General features: G+C 54.2%; 1 protein-coding gene across 2 annotated transcripts; it reads left to right on the top strand.

The window, feature by feature from the left end:
- The first annotated feature begins 911 nt into the window (after positions 1-911).
- On the top strand, positions 912-12,029 carry VPS4A (vacuolar protein sorting 4 homolog A). 2 transcript variants are annotated; one of them, XM_045443318.1, is made up of 11 exons: positions 912-1,159; positions 4,579-4,690; positions 4,774-4,921; positions 6,285-6,346; positions 6,462-6,581; positions 7,069-7,225; positions 7,765-7,913; positions 8,266-8,347; positions 8,579-8,798; positions 10,288-10,428; positions 11,142-12,029. In XM_045443318.1, exons 1-11 carry the CDS (start codon positions 1,139-1,141, stop codon positions 11,241-11,243), a joined length of 1,314 nt encoding a protein of 437 aa, XP_045299274.1. In that variant the 5' UTR covers positions 912-1,138; the 3' UTR covers positions 11,244-12,029. The 2 variants fall into 2 exon arrangements, with proteins under 2 accessions (XP_045299274.1, XP_045299275.1); XM_045443319.1 differs by having other exon boundaries at positions 970-1,159; positions 6,288-6,346.
- The last annotated feature ends 1,317 nt before the right edge of the window (positions 12,030-13,346 follow it).

Below are 13,346 nucleotides of genomic sequence, written 5' to 3' on the forward strand. Positions count from 1 at the left end.
AGAAGAAGAAGAAGAAGAAGAAGAAGAAGAAGAAGAAGAAACCCGCTTTCCTAAAGAGAAAAGTAGAAGGGCTAATATTAAAAAACAAAAACAGGGGCACCTGGGTGGCTCAGTTGGTTGAGCGTCTGACTCTTGATTTAGGCACAGGTCGTGGTCTCATGGTTGGTGAGTTCAAGCCCCATGTGGGGCTCTGAGCTGACAGTGTGGGTCCGTTTGGGGTTCTCTGTCTCTCTGCCTCTTTCTCTCAAAAATAAATACATAAACATTTAAAAAGAGGAAAAAGTCTAACATCAAACAAGAATAAAAACAGGGGTGCCAGGCTGGCTTAGTAAGTGGAACTTGGAGCTCTTGACCTTGGGGTCGTGAATTTGAGCCCCACATTAGGTGTAGAAATTACTTAAAAAAATAAAATCTTTTAAAAAATAAATAAAATAATAAAGATAACAAAATAAAATAAAATAATAAAATAAAATAAAATAAAATAAAATAAAATAAAATAAAATAAAAAGCTGGCTTTAGACAGAGCCACTAGCATTATAATAATACTTAACAGGCTGAATCCCCCCAGTGTGGGGTAGGCTGTGTTTACATTAGTTAGCTCATTCATTCCCCCCAAAAGCCAGACAAGATACTAATTTTAGTACATCCTCTTAAATATCAGAAACCCGAAGCTCTGGGAAATTAGGCTTATACTGTGCAAGAAAAACTGACCTACAGGCGCTATTTCACAGCAATGGGGTCTAGGACTTGAGGTTTCTATTCGGCCCTGACTCTGGCCACGCCCCGCACCCAACCCCACCCCAGCCCTCGCTGGGCTCCCCGCCCCTAACACACCCCTAACACGCCCTCCGCCCGGCCCCACCCCGGACCTCGCCGGCACAGACCCCCGGCCGCCGGGAGGGCTGCCTGCAGTGCCGGCTGTGGCCGCTGGGGGGAAGTCGCGCGGCTCGGGTCCGACCGCTCTGGGCCGTGCTCCTCGCTCGCCCTCCGACTCCGCTCCCGCTGCGAGCGGCTGCCCTGCCCGCGCCCAGCGCCAACCCGCCGGGGTCCCCGCGCCGGACCCAGCAGCTCGGCTACCCGGGGCCGGACCGAGGCCGCAAGAAGCGCCGCGGGGTGTGGGGCGGACCCAGGAGATGAAATGACAACGTCAACCCTCCAGGTACCTCGGCGCGGCCGGGCTCGGCTTCCGGAGGCCGGAGGAGGCGCGGCGGGGCCTGCGAGCCAGCACTCGGGCGGGCGGCCTGCTCGGAGCCCCGGCCCCGCGGCTCCCGCCCCGCCGCCCTGTCGCCGCCTCCGCCCGTTTGTTTTCACGCGCTCGGAGCCACGGGCCGCCTCCTGTCCAGAACGCCCGCGCCCCCGCCTCCCGGCCGAGTCGGGCCGAGCCCCGAGGCCGCCGAGTGCAGCCGGCGGCGCCCAGGTACCGCCGCGGGGATCAGCCTCTCGCGGACCGCACCGGCGCCGCCCGGGAAGCTCGGCCCCGCAGTCGGGCTACTTGCCCTCCCTCCTTGCCTCCCTGAAGACGAGTCCCCGCTCCTTCCCCGGGGCCCCGATTTCTTCCCGTCGGCCGGCGACCCTTCATTCATTCCCTAGATCTTGCCTGGTGGTGCTGGGGTGGCGCCACCTGGACGCATGACTGACCCACCCTCCAGGTGCTGCCGGTCCTGCTGTGCCGGCCAACAGAAACATGCTCAGGCCTCGACCTGGGCTTCGGTCTTGGCTTTGCCGCTCATTGGCGTGTGACCTTGGGCCAGTTACTTGATCTTGGAATTTCGCGTTTCCTGTCAGTAAAATGGGGTAGTACCCTGTAGGGTTGTTGTGACAGTGGCTCCGGATTGAGTAATTCAGGTAGAGCGTTCTTGGCACAGTGTGTGCTACATAGTAAGTGCTCAGTAAGTCATGACAGATAAAGCGTGTGAGGGAGTTAGGCAAGACTTCGTGGAAGAAGGGGCGTTTGGCTGGATCAGGACAGGATGGGTGGCATTCAGATTCCTGAAGGCGGAGGAAAAGGTGGGAACAGGCCTGGAATAAATCGGGGTACTAGGCCAGGAATTAGTTAGGGTCCAAAGCCAGACCCCACCGTCCACCAGCACAAGCTGTGATCTGTTAGCGCAGGGGGTTGTAAAATTTCGCCTGTAGATCCCACCTGCTCAGACATTTTTTTGTCTTTGAGCTAAGAGTGTTTTTACGTTAAAAAAAAACAACAACAAAAAAAAAACCCTAAGATCTAACTCACCACATAAACCACATTCAAAGTGTATCATTCAGTGGCTTTTAGTATATTCAGAGTTGTGCGACCGTCACCACACTTTAAAACATCTTCATCCCCCCAGAAACTCCACACCCTTTACTGTCATCCCCCAAACCCTCTACCTCTCCCAACCCTAGGCAACACTAATCTACTTTCCCTATGGATTTGCCTATTCTGGGCATTTTCTATAACTGGAATCATACAATATGTGGTTCTTTGTGACTGACTGGCTTCCCTCACTTATCATAATGTCGTAGGTTTTTATATTTTTAAAATGCTGGGAAAAGATACCTCATGACACGTGAAAATCATGAAATTCAAATTTCAGTGTCTATAAATACAGTTTTATCGGAACTTTTGGGCGGCTTTTGGGCTACAAAGGCAGAGTTGAGTAGCCAGCTGCTAACAGAGATTGTATGGCCAGGAAAGTCTAACATTTACCGTCCGCTCCTTTACGGAAAGTTTGCCAGCCCCTGTGTTCACACATCTTCCTTACCCTTGTCTTTCTTCCTCATCCTCTGCCATCTGTGTTACTAGAGCTGTGGCAGGCTGGCAGTTTTATCTATCACCTCACCGTTGTGTTAGGCAAAACTACTCCTTCTCACATTGCACCAGCGGCCTCTTGCACATGAAACACTATGCAGATGCCAAAAAGACCTAATGTGCTCTTAGATGCATTAATTTATAATAAAGTATCTAGAAGCGGGGGGCGGTGGGCAGAGCATGCCTGGATTATTTTTTTGAACTCTGCCTTTCAAAAGGACAGACCCAAACAAGAATGCATGCAGAGCGAAAAAGTCCAAGGAGATGGGCATATTGGTTCTGGAGAAGAGAAGCCATCAGGGACAGGAGAACTCGTTTCATGTCTTAGCTCAAGAGCCACTGTCCGGGGAGAGTAGACCCAAGAAGCTTGTGTTTAAATGAATCATTCCAGGGGGCGCCTGGGTGGCTCAGTCAGTTCAGCGTCCAACTCTTAGTTTTCAGCTCAGGTCGTGGTCTCATGGTTTGTGAGTCTGAGCCCCTGCATTGAGCTCTGCACCGACAGTGTGGAGCCTGCTTGGGATTCTCTCTCTCTCCCCCCCTCTCTCTGCCCCTCCCCCACTAGCTCTCTCTCAAAATAAATAAATAAACGTAAAAAAATTGTTTAAGCTAATCATTCCAGAAGGTTCTGGGCTCCTGGTCATTCTCTATTTTTAGGTAGTGGAGGTAGCAGAGCTTGAAAATAGTAGCCAACACTCCCTTCACCTTATCTCATCTTTTCAACCTGGTGAGTTCAGTTTTCATCAATCTGGCCTAACCTACTCCAGTCTGTTAGTTTTGTAGGACTAGCTGTGTCCTTCGGAGACCTCTTACTTTCAGATGAGGAAGGGCTGCACAAAGCCTGGGCCCTGCCAAGAGCTGATCAGGAGGTTTATTGTTTGCTGTGGATGGAACTTTGTGTTTACAGTGGGATCTGCCCGCCTCATGTCTAGTGCTCATCAGCTTGGGGAAGATAATTCTGGTAATGCTTCCTGGGTTGGTGAAGCCATGGTTTCTAAAACTGGATATGTAGGTGTGGGGCAGCTGCCTGAAAGATCCAGCGTGTTTTAGGTTCAGTCTAGAGCACAGGCCGACAGGGTTTGGGAGATTCACAGAGACACTTTCAGGGGTTCTTACAAGACTCCAGAGGACCGTTCCCCTTAATTGGTAGCACATATCTGGGTCTGGGGTAAGCAAGCACTTTTCTCACTGAAGCTACTGCTATACTGACCCATGTGTCCAAGCATCCCTTCCCTAAGTAGCAAATTTAGGAAAACCGTCTTCCCTTTTCACCCTAGAGAAGCAAGTTGGGCCAGTAGAAGGAAGTAGAGATCCCTTTCGTCCGTCTCATAAAACTCAGGGCTGGCTCTTCTCTGGCCTTCGAGGTCAAATGCGGTTTCTGGCCTTCATGCTGAGCAGCGCAGCAGTCAGTTCGTTCTGGTGTTTCCCCTGTTCCAGGCACTGGGTCCGGTGCTGGGTCCGGGTCCGGGTCCCCCTTTCTTTCCCTTGAGGCACGGAATAGAAAGTGGATTCTCCCTTTGAGCTCTAACCTGAGATATTTGATCAGGTTTCCACTTGCTGAAATCCAGAGCGAAATTGAGAAGGAAGTTGCTTTTCACTCTATGAGCGCATTGTGAAGAGGGATGGCTGTCATTTAAAGCTTCCTCTCAAGGCCTTTCTGGTTGATGTTGGAAATAGAGGCCGACATAATGGTGTGCGACCCACAGATCCACAGGATTCCTGCTGCCTGGGACCCCAAGGGCTTTTTGGGTCTCTTGGGAAGCACTGAGGTACTTGCTTTGCCTTTCCAGAAAGCCATTGACCTGGTGACAAAAGCCACAGAAGAGGATAAAGCCAAGAATTACGAGGAGGCACTCCGGCTCTACCAGCATGCCGTGGAGTATTTCCTACACGCTATCAAATGTGAGTCACAGCAGAGCCCTCCCCGGCTACAGAACCCCTGCAAGAGCAGAGCGGGTACCCCCTCTCTGATTCCCCTTTTGCAGATGAGGCACACAGCGACAAGGCCAAGGAGAGCATTCGAGCCAAGTGCATGCAGTACCTAGACCGAGCGGAGAAGCTGAAGGATTATTTACGGAACAAAGAGAAGCATGGCAAGAAGCCAGTCAAAGAAAATCAGAGTGAGAGCAAGGGGTGAGCACGGAGGAGGGGAGGACCCGGCCGGGACCGGAGCCCCCGTGAGCACCTCCCTGCCATTCTTGGTGCTCATGATGCCTTTGACTTCCATAGCGCCTTCCTCCTGGGGATTTGCACCCATCTAGTGACAAGGCCCCTAGCTGCTGTCCGCAGGTGCTTTGCAGAGTACTTCCATGGGCGGTGCCTCAGCTGTGAGTGAAACAGGGAGCCAGCGTGGAGGTCACCGGCCTTGGATTCTGCAGTCAGACTCTCAGGCTATATCTTGGCTCTGCCACTTCCTAGCCAAGTGACCGTGGACAAGTGCCATGACCCCTGTGGCTCCAGGCTCCTCCTCTATAGAAGGGGGATAACGGGCCTGCCCGCCCAGTGTTGCTCTAAGGAGCAAATGAGAGGACACGGGGAAAGCCCCGAGAGCTCTGCCTGCAGTCAGGATGAAAAAGTATCTGCCGCTGTTACAGTCAGAGTTCTTGTCTTCATCTGACCGATGAGGCAACACACTCAAGTTCAGAGATACGGTCTAGGTCACTGAGCCGGTACTTGATGGGAGTCTGGACCCACACCCAGGGCTTCTGTTTCCAGCTACAAAGCCAGTGCTCGCCCTGCAGCCTCTCTCCTCACATCTGTGGTTTACCCACCACAGAGATCCCAGGTAGCTGAGCATCAAGGCCAGTGGTGTCCTGGAGGCGACGGGGAGGGTCCCAGGCAGGCGTGTCACGGAGCGGGAGACAGGCAGGTGATGTGTCAGCTGCCCCACCAGAGCTGAGAGGCGTGGCTCCCGGGTGGACGGGCTTGCCCAGGCCAGGGAACGCGCTCTCGGAAGAGAGGAAGAGGGCCAGGGAGTGAGGCATCTTGGGGGGGCTGGAAGAGTTTTGAGAAGGGCCAACCACTTATGTCCCATTAGGGGACTGGCCCTGGGGTGAGGCCAGTGACTATGTTCCCTTCCTGAGTGCTGCCCTTTAGACTTAAACTTCACTTCTTCTCTGAATCACAGCCACTTGCCGTCTGGCTGTAAGTCTGTGCGAAAGGCCGGGGACAGCTCCAGCTGCCTCCCCAGCTGCTCCTGAAGTCCAGCCAAAGCACACGTCCCTCATCGGCCTTCTAGAGAGGGCACACATCTCTATTCTTGCTCCCTTAATGAAGAAACAAGGATGGGTGACGGGAGTATTTCCTGGAGGATGTGGAGGGAGTGTCGAGAACAGGCGGCCTGAATGTTCTTGAGTTACCTGCTTGTGGGTCTCTACTGTTGAGCAGGACAGGCGTCTCTGCCACTGGGCCAGCAGCCAGAGCCTGACTGTGCTCTCAATGCCTCCTTGCCCAACCGCCTCTCGCTTTAGATGTCCTCTTCTGTCTCCTTTCCCAGCAGCGATAGTGACAGTGAAGGGGATAATCCAGAGAAAAAGAAACTGCAGGAACAACTGATGGGTAAGAGGCCCGAGGCCCTGCAGCAATGGGAGGGGGACATGGTGAGGGCCCCTGAAGGGTCGGCTCAGGCTCCACAGTCAGCCTCCAGGTCAAAGGCTCCGCTTGCCTCTTGTAGGTGCTGTTGTGATGGAGAAGCCCAACATTCGGTGGAATGATGTGGCCGGGCTTGAGGGGGCCAAGGAGGCCCTCAAAGAAGCTGTCATTTTGCCAATTAAATTCCCACATTTGTTCACAGGTAAGAGTTGAGCTACTTTAGGCCCAGATAGTAAAAGCAGCAGGTTTTTGAGGAAGCCAGCTCAGGGCTTCCACGCTGAAGGTGTCCAGGAGCAGGCAGCGACTCGGCTCTCTTGGCCGTCAGCGGTTGAGGGCCTGACCTTCCCACGGGCTCTGAGTCGGGAGAGGCTCCAGGACCTGCTCATCACCGTCATCTGGCTTCTCCCTGGTGTCAGAAACACCTTTGCGACTAGAACTTTGACTTGACCACCCCAGTGAGTAATCAGGGTCAGGAACCAGTGCCGGCCAGTGTCACTTTGCAAGGTCTTGGGGGTCACGAGCCGGGGCTGGGAGCAAGTTCTCAGCAGGCTGTTCAGTTCCCTTTATTCCTTCGTTTCTAGAATCTGTTGTCTTGTAGAACTTTTCTCTCCTGCCTTAAGTCTCCTCTTTTTCTCTGTTCCCTTTCCCTAGTCGGGAAGAAGCTCACCTCAGTTTGTTCTTTCTCGTAGGCAAGCGTACGCCTTGGCGAGGGATACTGCTCTTTGGACCCCCTGGCACAGGCAAATCCTACCTGGCCAAAGCGGTGGCGACAGAGGCCAACAACTCCACCTTCTTCTCTGTGTCCTCCTCAGACTTGATGTCTAAGTGGTTGGGGGAGAGTGAGAAGTAAGTCAGCTGCCAGGCCCTGCTGCCCTGCCCTCACGGCACCTCCCAGAGGAGCCGCTGTTGGGTGTCAGGGAGAAGTAGCCAGCAGAGGGGGATCTTGCTAGCTTGTTGCACGGGACGCTGTCCTGACGAAGAGTGCTGACGTTGACTGGGAACTTGGGAGAGAGGAGCCCTCGTGAAGGGAAGGGAAATAAATGCGCTCGCAGTCTCTGGGTATCAGGTGGGTGTCCCCTGTTGGGGACTTCGTGTGGTTCAGTTATTTCCCACACCGACTCCCATTTTGCAGAAGATCGCACTGAGGCTGAGCGGAGGGGAAGGGACTTGTCCTAAATCCAGAGCTAATGAGTGAGGCTGTCCCCAAGGCAGGCTGTTCCCCCTGGTACAGTGCTGCCAGTGGATTTGTGATGACTTTTTCTGAAATCCAAGCATGACTGGAGTCTTGACCCGCCTGTGGGAAAGGCGAGAGAAGCAGTGACTGGGCCCCTGGCCGGGCATGTGTGTGGGTGTCCCGATCCCAGACCCGCTTGTCACCTTCACAGGCTAGTCAAGAACCTGTTTGAGCTGGCCAGGCAGCACAAGCCTTCCATCATCTTCATCGATGAGGTGGATTCCCTCTGCGGGTCCCGCAATGAGAATGAGAGCGAAGCTGCTCGAAGGATCAAAACGGAGTTCTTGGTCCAGATGCAGGGTGCGTGCCATTGCCGGGTGCCCTCCCTGGTTCTCGGTCTACCTAGAGCCAGCCCCGGGCTTCATCGTTTAGCCGCGGCTGGATCTGATGGTCCTTAGGGAGGAGAGAAAATGTCCGGGGAGCGGTTCTCAGCTCCATCTCCCCAGGCCTTCAGTGAGGTCTCCGTGGCCTCCGCTGCCGGCCCTCTGCCCTCCCCGAGCCAGGCAGTGTTCGGGGCTCTGGGCCCCGCAGAGCTGCTGGTGGCCCTGCCGGTGGTGGCACAGGGATGGCCCTGCATCGGGTGCTTCCCACGGATTCTGCCTGGTCCTTGCGGGTGTTCTGGGTCAGCATCTGTGTTCCCCTCTCTCCCCAGGGGTGGGGAATAACAACGATGGGACCCTGGTTCTCGGTGCCACAAACATCCCGTGGGTGTTGGATTCAGCCATTAGAAGGAGGTGAGTCTTCCCCAGTAGGAGCCAGGGGCTGAGGCCTTTCTCCACCTGTGGTCAGTCCTGCCGCTGGCAGCCGTGGGTGCAACCTGACCCCGTTTCCCTGGAGGCCTCTTCGTGTCTGCGTGGCGAGCAGGGTCCGTGGTGAGGCCAGCTTCGGGAGGACCCCGACGCCCTTCTCCATGAAGACCATTGTACCATCTGCTCTCAAGTCCTGCCCTCTGCTTGGCTCTCTAGGTTTGAAAAGCGGATTTACATCCCGCTGCCCGAGGAGGCTGCCCGTGCCCAGATGTTCCGGTTGCATCTGGGGAGCACCCCCCACAACCTCACTGATGCCAACATCCACGAGCTGGCCCGGAAGACGGAGGGCTACTCAGGCGCTGACATCAGCATCATTGTGCGGGACTCCCTCATGCAGCCTGTTCGAAAAGTACAGTCGGCAACACACTTCAAAAAGGTGAGTGGCCGGCAGGGAGTCGCTTAGGGAGTGTCGTAGGAACACGGATATCTGTTTTCTTGGCCCGCAGCTTGGCTGCTCAGGTGATGATACATCTTTGGTCTCTTGGAGAATCAAGGGCAAGTACAAAATGAGCCCTCTGGCTCCAGGGGCTGTGGTTGCCCCTGCTCTGTCCTTTCCTGTAGTTCTTGCTTGAGTGTGACTACCTCAGACTGTGAAGCCAGAGGCCACGGCAGCCACCTCTGCCACCCCCGGCTGTGCCGCCACGTGTGGGGCCCCACTCGATGTCTGAAAAGTGTTGGGCACAAAATCACACGCTTGAAGGAGGATCTTGTTTCACACAGCACATCTCTGCCCAGTGTCGGCCAAGGGTCCTGCTCTGCGCCTGGTGCTGTTCTAGGAGCCAGGGAGACATTTGTGACCAGAGCAGAATAAATCTCTGCCTTGTAGGAGCCTCCTGTCTAGTTGGGGTGAAATTTGTCTCTTTGAGGGTGATGAGGGGAAGGACAGAGCAGGGGAGGGCGTCTGGTGTTGTGGAGTTTGGAGCGTGGTGGGCAGTTTGTACTCTTTTTTTTTTTTTTTTTAATTAAAAAAAAAATTTTTTTTTTTTTAACGTTTATTTATTTTTGAGACAGAGAGAGATGGAGCATGAACGGGGGAGGGGCAGAGAGAGAGGGAGACACAGAATCGGAAGCAGGCTCCAGGCTCTGAGCCATCAGCCCAGAGCCCGACGCGGGGCTGGAACTCACGGACCGCGAGATCGTGACCTGAGCTGAAGTCGGACGCCCAACCGACTGAGCCACCCAGGCGCCCCTATTATTATTTTTTTAATGTTTATTTCTGAGACAGAGAGAGACAGAGCATGAGTGGGGGAGGGGCAGAGAAAGAGGGGGACACAGAATCGCAAGCAGGCTCCAGGCTCTGAGCTATCAGCACAGAGCCCGACGCGGGGCTCGAACTCACGGACTGCGAGATCATGACCTGAGCTGAAGCCGGACGCTCAACCGACTGAGCCACCCAGGCGCCCCCAGGTTGTACTCTTAAGGGGTACATCACCCCGGGTGACATTTGAGTCAACAGTTGAAGGAAGGAGGGACTTAGCCTCGGGGATATTCAGGGGGATGTTGCCAATAAAGCAGACTGGTTGGAAAGACATTTCTGATGTCACTGCATTTGTGGTGAGATGTGACGGAGTGGACGAGCAAGAGGAAGATATCAGGGCACTCTGGACCCCAAACTGAGATTCTGGACAACAGCGCCTGGAATAGCAGGCTAATCACAAACCTCTGAGATCCTGCTTCGAGCTACTCTGACTACCAACCCGAGTTTTGAAGGAGTCATTGCCTTCTCAGACTGATGACCTCGAAACCCAGGCGTGCGTTCATTCCCTACCATTCCCTTCTCTTCGCGACTCAGAACCTGAGGCATCCTGTCTCTTCCCCAAGTGCTGAGGGGCAACCCCTCCAGCCAGACTCCTCTTTGATTTCAGGTCTGTGGCCCTTCCCGCACCAACCCTAGCGTTATGATCGATGACCTCCTGACCCCATGTTCCCCAGGGGACCCAGAGGCCATGGAGATGACTTGGATGGATGTCCCTGGTGACAAACTCTTAGAGCCTGTGGTTTGCATGGTAAGCAGCCGGCTGGGCCAGGGATTGCACGGAGACCAGAAAATTGGGGCCTTGGGTCTGAAAATAAGCTCTGCTTCTCTGCCCTGGGCTGTTGTGCCTCCTCCCAAACAGAATGGCCGATGGGGCTCTGGGTAGCTGGAGCTCCTGCCATTAGACTTACTGCGGGCCCAGGATGAGGCCATAGTGTTAGCATTTTACTTTCTTCAGCAAGAAAAAAGGCCAGCTGGTGTGACTGCATCATTCCACGGGTTTGGCTTGCTTTGTGCCCAGAGGGAGACAGTGTCTTTCAGCAGTTTGCTTTGATGCTGTTGCACAGGCAGTCTCATGGGACTAGTCTGGCCCTTTCCTCATCCTGGTCTTGCTGACGGTCTTGCCTGTTGCGTGTGGCAGGTGTCCTGCCAGTGCGGCTGGTGTGGTGGGTGTGGAGTCAGAAAGAGCTTCTCGTGGGAGTTAGGAGATGAGGGGAGCTTAGATTCTCTCAGATGAGGAGTGGGCCTGTTTGGAAACGACATGAGCCGCCTCAGGAGGGAAGAGCTGTCCTGTCACAGGAGACATTCAAGCAGAAGCTGGGCAACCAAGGGGAGCTTTGCACTTGGGGCTGGGAGTGACCACGAGGGGAGGCCTCTTCCTGCCCTGGACCACATGTCTCTGTGACACGGGGAGGCCGAGGACCTGGAGCCTGTCTCCTCAGCTTCGTGCCCTTGTCTTTGCAGTCGGACATGCTCCGGTCTCTGGCTACCACTCGGCCCACCGTGAATGCAGAGGACCTCCTGAAAGTGAAGAAATTCTCAGAGGACTTTGGACAGGAGAGTTAAAAATTTCTTCACTCGGTGATGGTGAAGGTGGGAGGAATTGATTGGGGTAAAAAAAATCCACGGCACCCCCCATGTCAGCAGCCAGACAGGGCCCCGGGGCTCATCTTCACGTCACTCTGGCGTCCCCTCTGCTGTCTGGCCACCAGCCGGGGAGTGGGAAGGAAGGGCCTCCGGGGCCGCAGAGACACAGAAGCACATTCGGCACTGGGTGGAACACTGGTTCTTCCTACTTCTTCCTACTGGTTCTCCTCCTCTTCTGGATGCTCATCAACTCCTTGTCCTGCCCCTCCACGTTTTGTTTTGTTTTTTGAACCTTTCTTTGTTCCCCTAAATTAATGCTGCTTGGATTTTTGTCTTCTTTATAAATAAAGTTAAAATCTCCCAGAAGCGTCAAGGAGTAGGAGCAGCCCACACTGTGGGGTTGGTGAAGACCATCAGAATGGCTTGCCAGCTCCCTCCGCCCTTTCCTTCTAACCCAAGTTTTACTCCTTGTGCACACAATGGCGAATGCCCTGGGTCGCCAGCCCAAGCCCTGCCGGTAAAGGCTGAGAGTAAAGCCAAGCCATTCCCAACCCCTACGTCAGCATCCCCGGCCCTGTGTCCTCCCTGCAGGAGGAGAGGATGGTTTTTGTGAGCACAAAGCTGTGTAGATCAGAATGAGTGAGGGCAGTCAGGTAGGGTTTCACTGCTGCCTTCTCTTCCCTCTGAATGTGAGAACGCTGAACCCAGCCACTGCCCCTGGCACCCCGCCCTGGAAATGGGCTAATAAATCCTTTTCCCTCTTGAGCCACCTGAGTGATCTCATCTTTGATTCCTGTTTGGGGCTTCTTGAAGGCCACGCTTGCTTCCAATGGAAAGAGCCTCTGGTTTTCTCTCCGTGCTCTTCTCATCAGCAGAGGAGGGCATTGCCAGCTGTCACAGTTCCCCGGCCTGTTCTCCGGTCAGGTCGGCCAGAACTTTTTTTCGTCTTAAGGCCTTGCAAATGTGGGACCTGGACAGTTCTCCCTGCAAACCAGGGGGCCTGTGGGCCAGACAAGGCCTGCAGCTGTGTTTGCTTTGGTCTGCTGCCAGCATTGAAAAAGCAAGAGAGTTGATGTGGAAATTCAGAGTTCTGGCTTTGGGGACATCGGGCAACTCTGGGCCTGCGTCCCCGTGAGACATCCTGTCAGCCGCAGCCGAGCAGGGGCTGCGCTGTTCAGGAGGAGAACACGCTGTCTGGCGCAGCCATCCCCACATAGACTGCTTCTTTCCCTTGCGTTGCCTGCCCAGCCCCTGTGGCCGTTTGGATTTGTGACTCCTGATCATGAGACGCCCGAGGCTCCAGAGCGGGCAGCCCTAGAAATGCCGTCTGTCGAGGAGGCTGTCGCATTTTGACCACGCGCATGTGAACATACAGAAGGCCCGGCGTCGGGTTGTTCCAGCCCTCCTCCCCCTCAAGAAGCCGGTATTATTGTTCTATATCTTAGTAAAACCCGAATTGTCCAGAATGGATTACGTGGCCCACCTTAGATCACGTTAGCCTTGCCACTGTGGTGTTCTTTGATTTGGTTAGGAATGGCTGCTGAATTGAGCCAGCTTTTGATGGGTTCCTTGAAGGCTCGGGCCCAAGCGCTCCTCTCCACTTGGGTGCGTCAGCCCTGCCTCGATAACCTGCTGCCTCAGCCACCAATTACTGTTTGTAAGTGCTGGACTAGAAGCCAGCATAGGACACTGCCTCTGTGCAGTTTCCTTTTAGCCTTTTGTGTTTTCTTATTCTGCCTCCAGTCACCTTTACTTGAATCAGGAGCTCCTCACTTTATTTTTTAAATCTTCCTTTCTACTGCTTAAACACCTTGACAAGTCACAGGGGTTAACGGAAACTGGGGCTGCTGTGGCTCATCACAGCACGCCATGCCTCTCCATTCCTGTCTCCACCACCAGTGACTCGGAGCAGGGTGACGAATGTCCTATTCACATTTGGGGCTGAACCGATGTGGTGGCTTCACCATCTATGTTAAACATGGCTAATATGTGCAGAGGAATTTCCTCCCCTAAATGCTAACCGTGAAATTCCCTCTTCCCTACTTGGGAATTCTATCCTAAACCTTCTGTCTACCTTGGCTT

The sequence above is a fragment of the Leopardus geoffroyi genome, chromosome E2, assembly GCF_018350155.1.
Source record: "Leopardus geoffroyi isolate Oge1 chromosome E2, O.geoffroyi_Oge1_pat1.0, whole genome shotgun sequence".
NCBI lineage: Eukaryota > Metazoa > Chordata > Mammalia > Carnivora > Felidae > Leopardus > Leopardus geoffroyi.

Coding starts and splice junctions, on each gene's coding strand:
- VPS4A (XM_045443318.1), top strand. CDS start 1,139: ATGACAACGTCAACCCTCCAG. Junction 4,691..4,773: donor TTTCCTACACGCTATCAAAT/GTGAGTCACAGC, acceptor CCCCTTTTGCAG/ATGAGGCACACAGCGACAAG. Junction 6,582..7,068: donor ATTCCCACATTTGTTCACAG/GTAAGAGTTGAG, acceptor TCTTTCTCGTAG/GCAAGCGTACGCCTTGGCGA.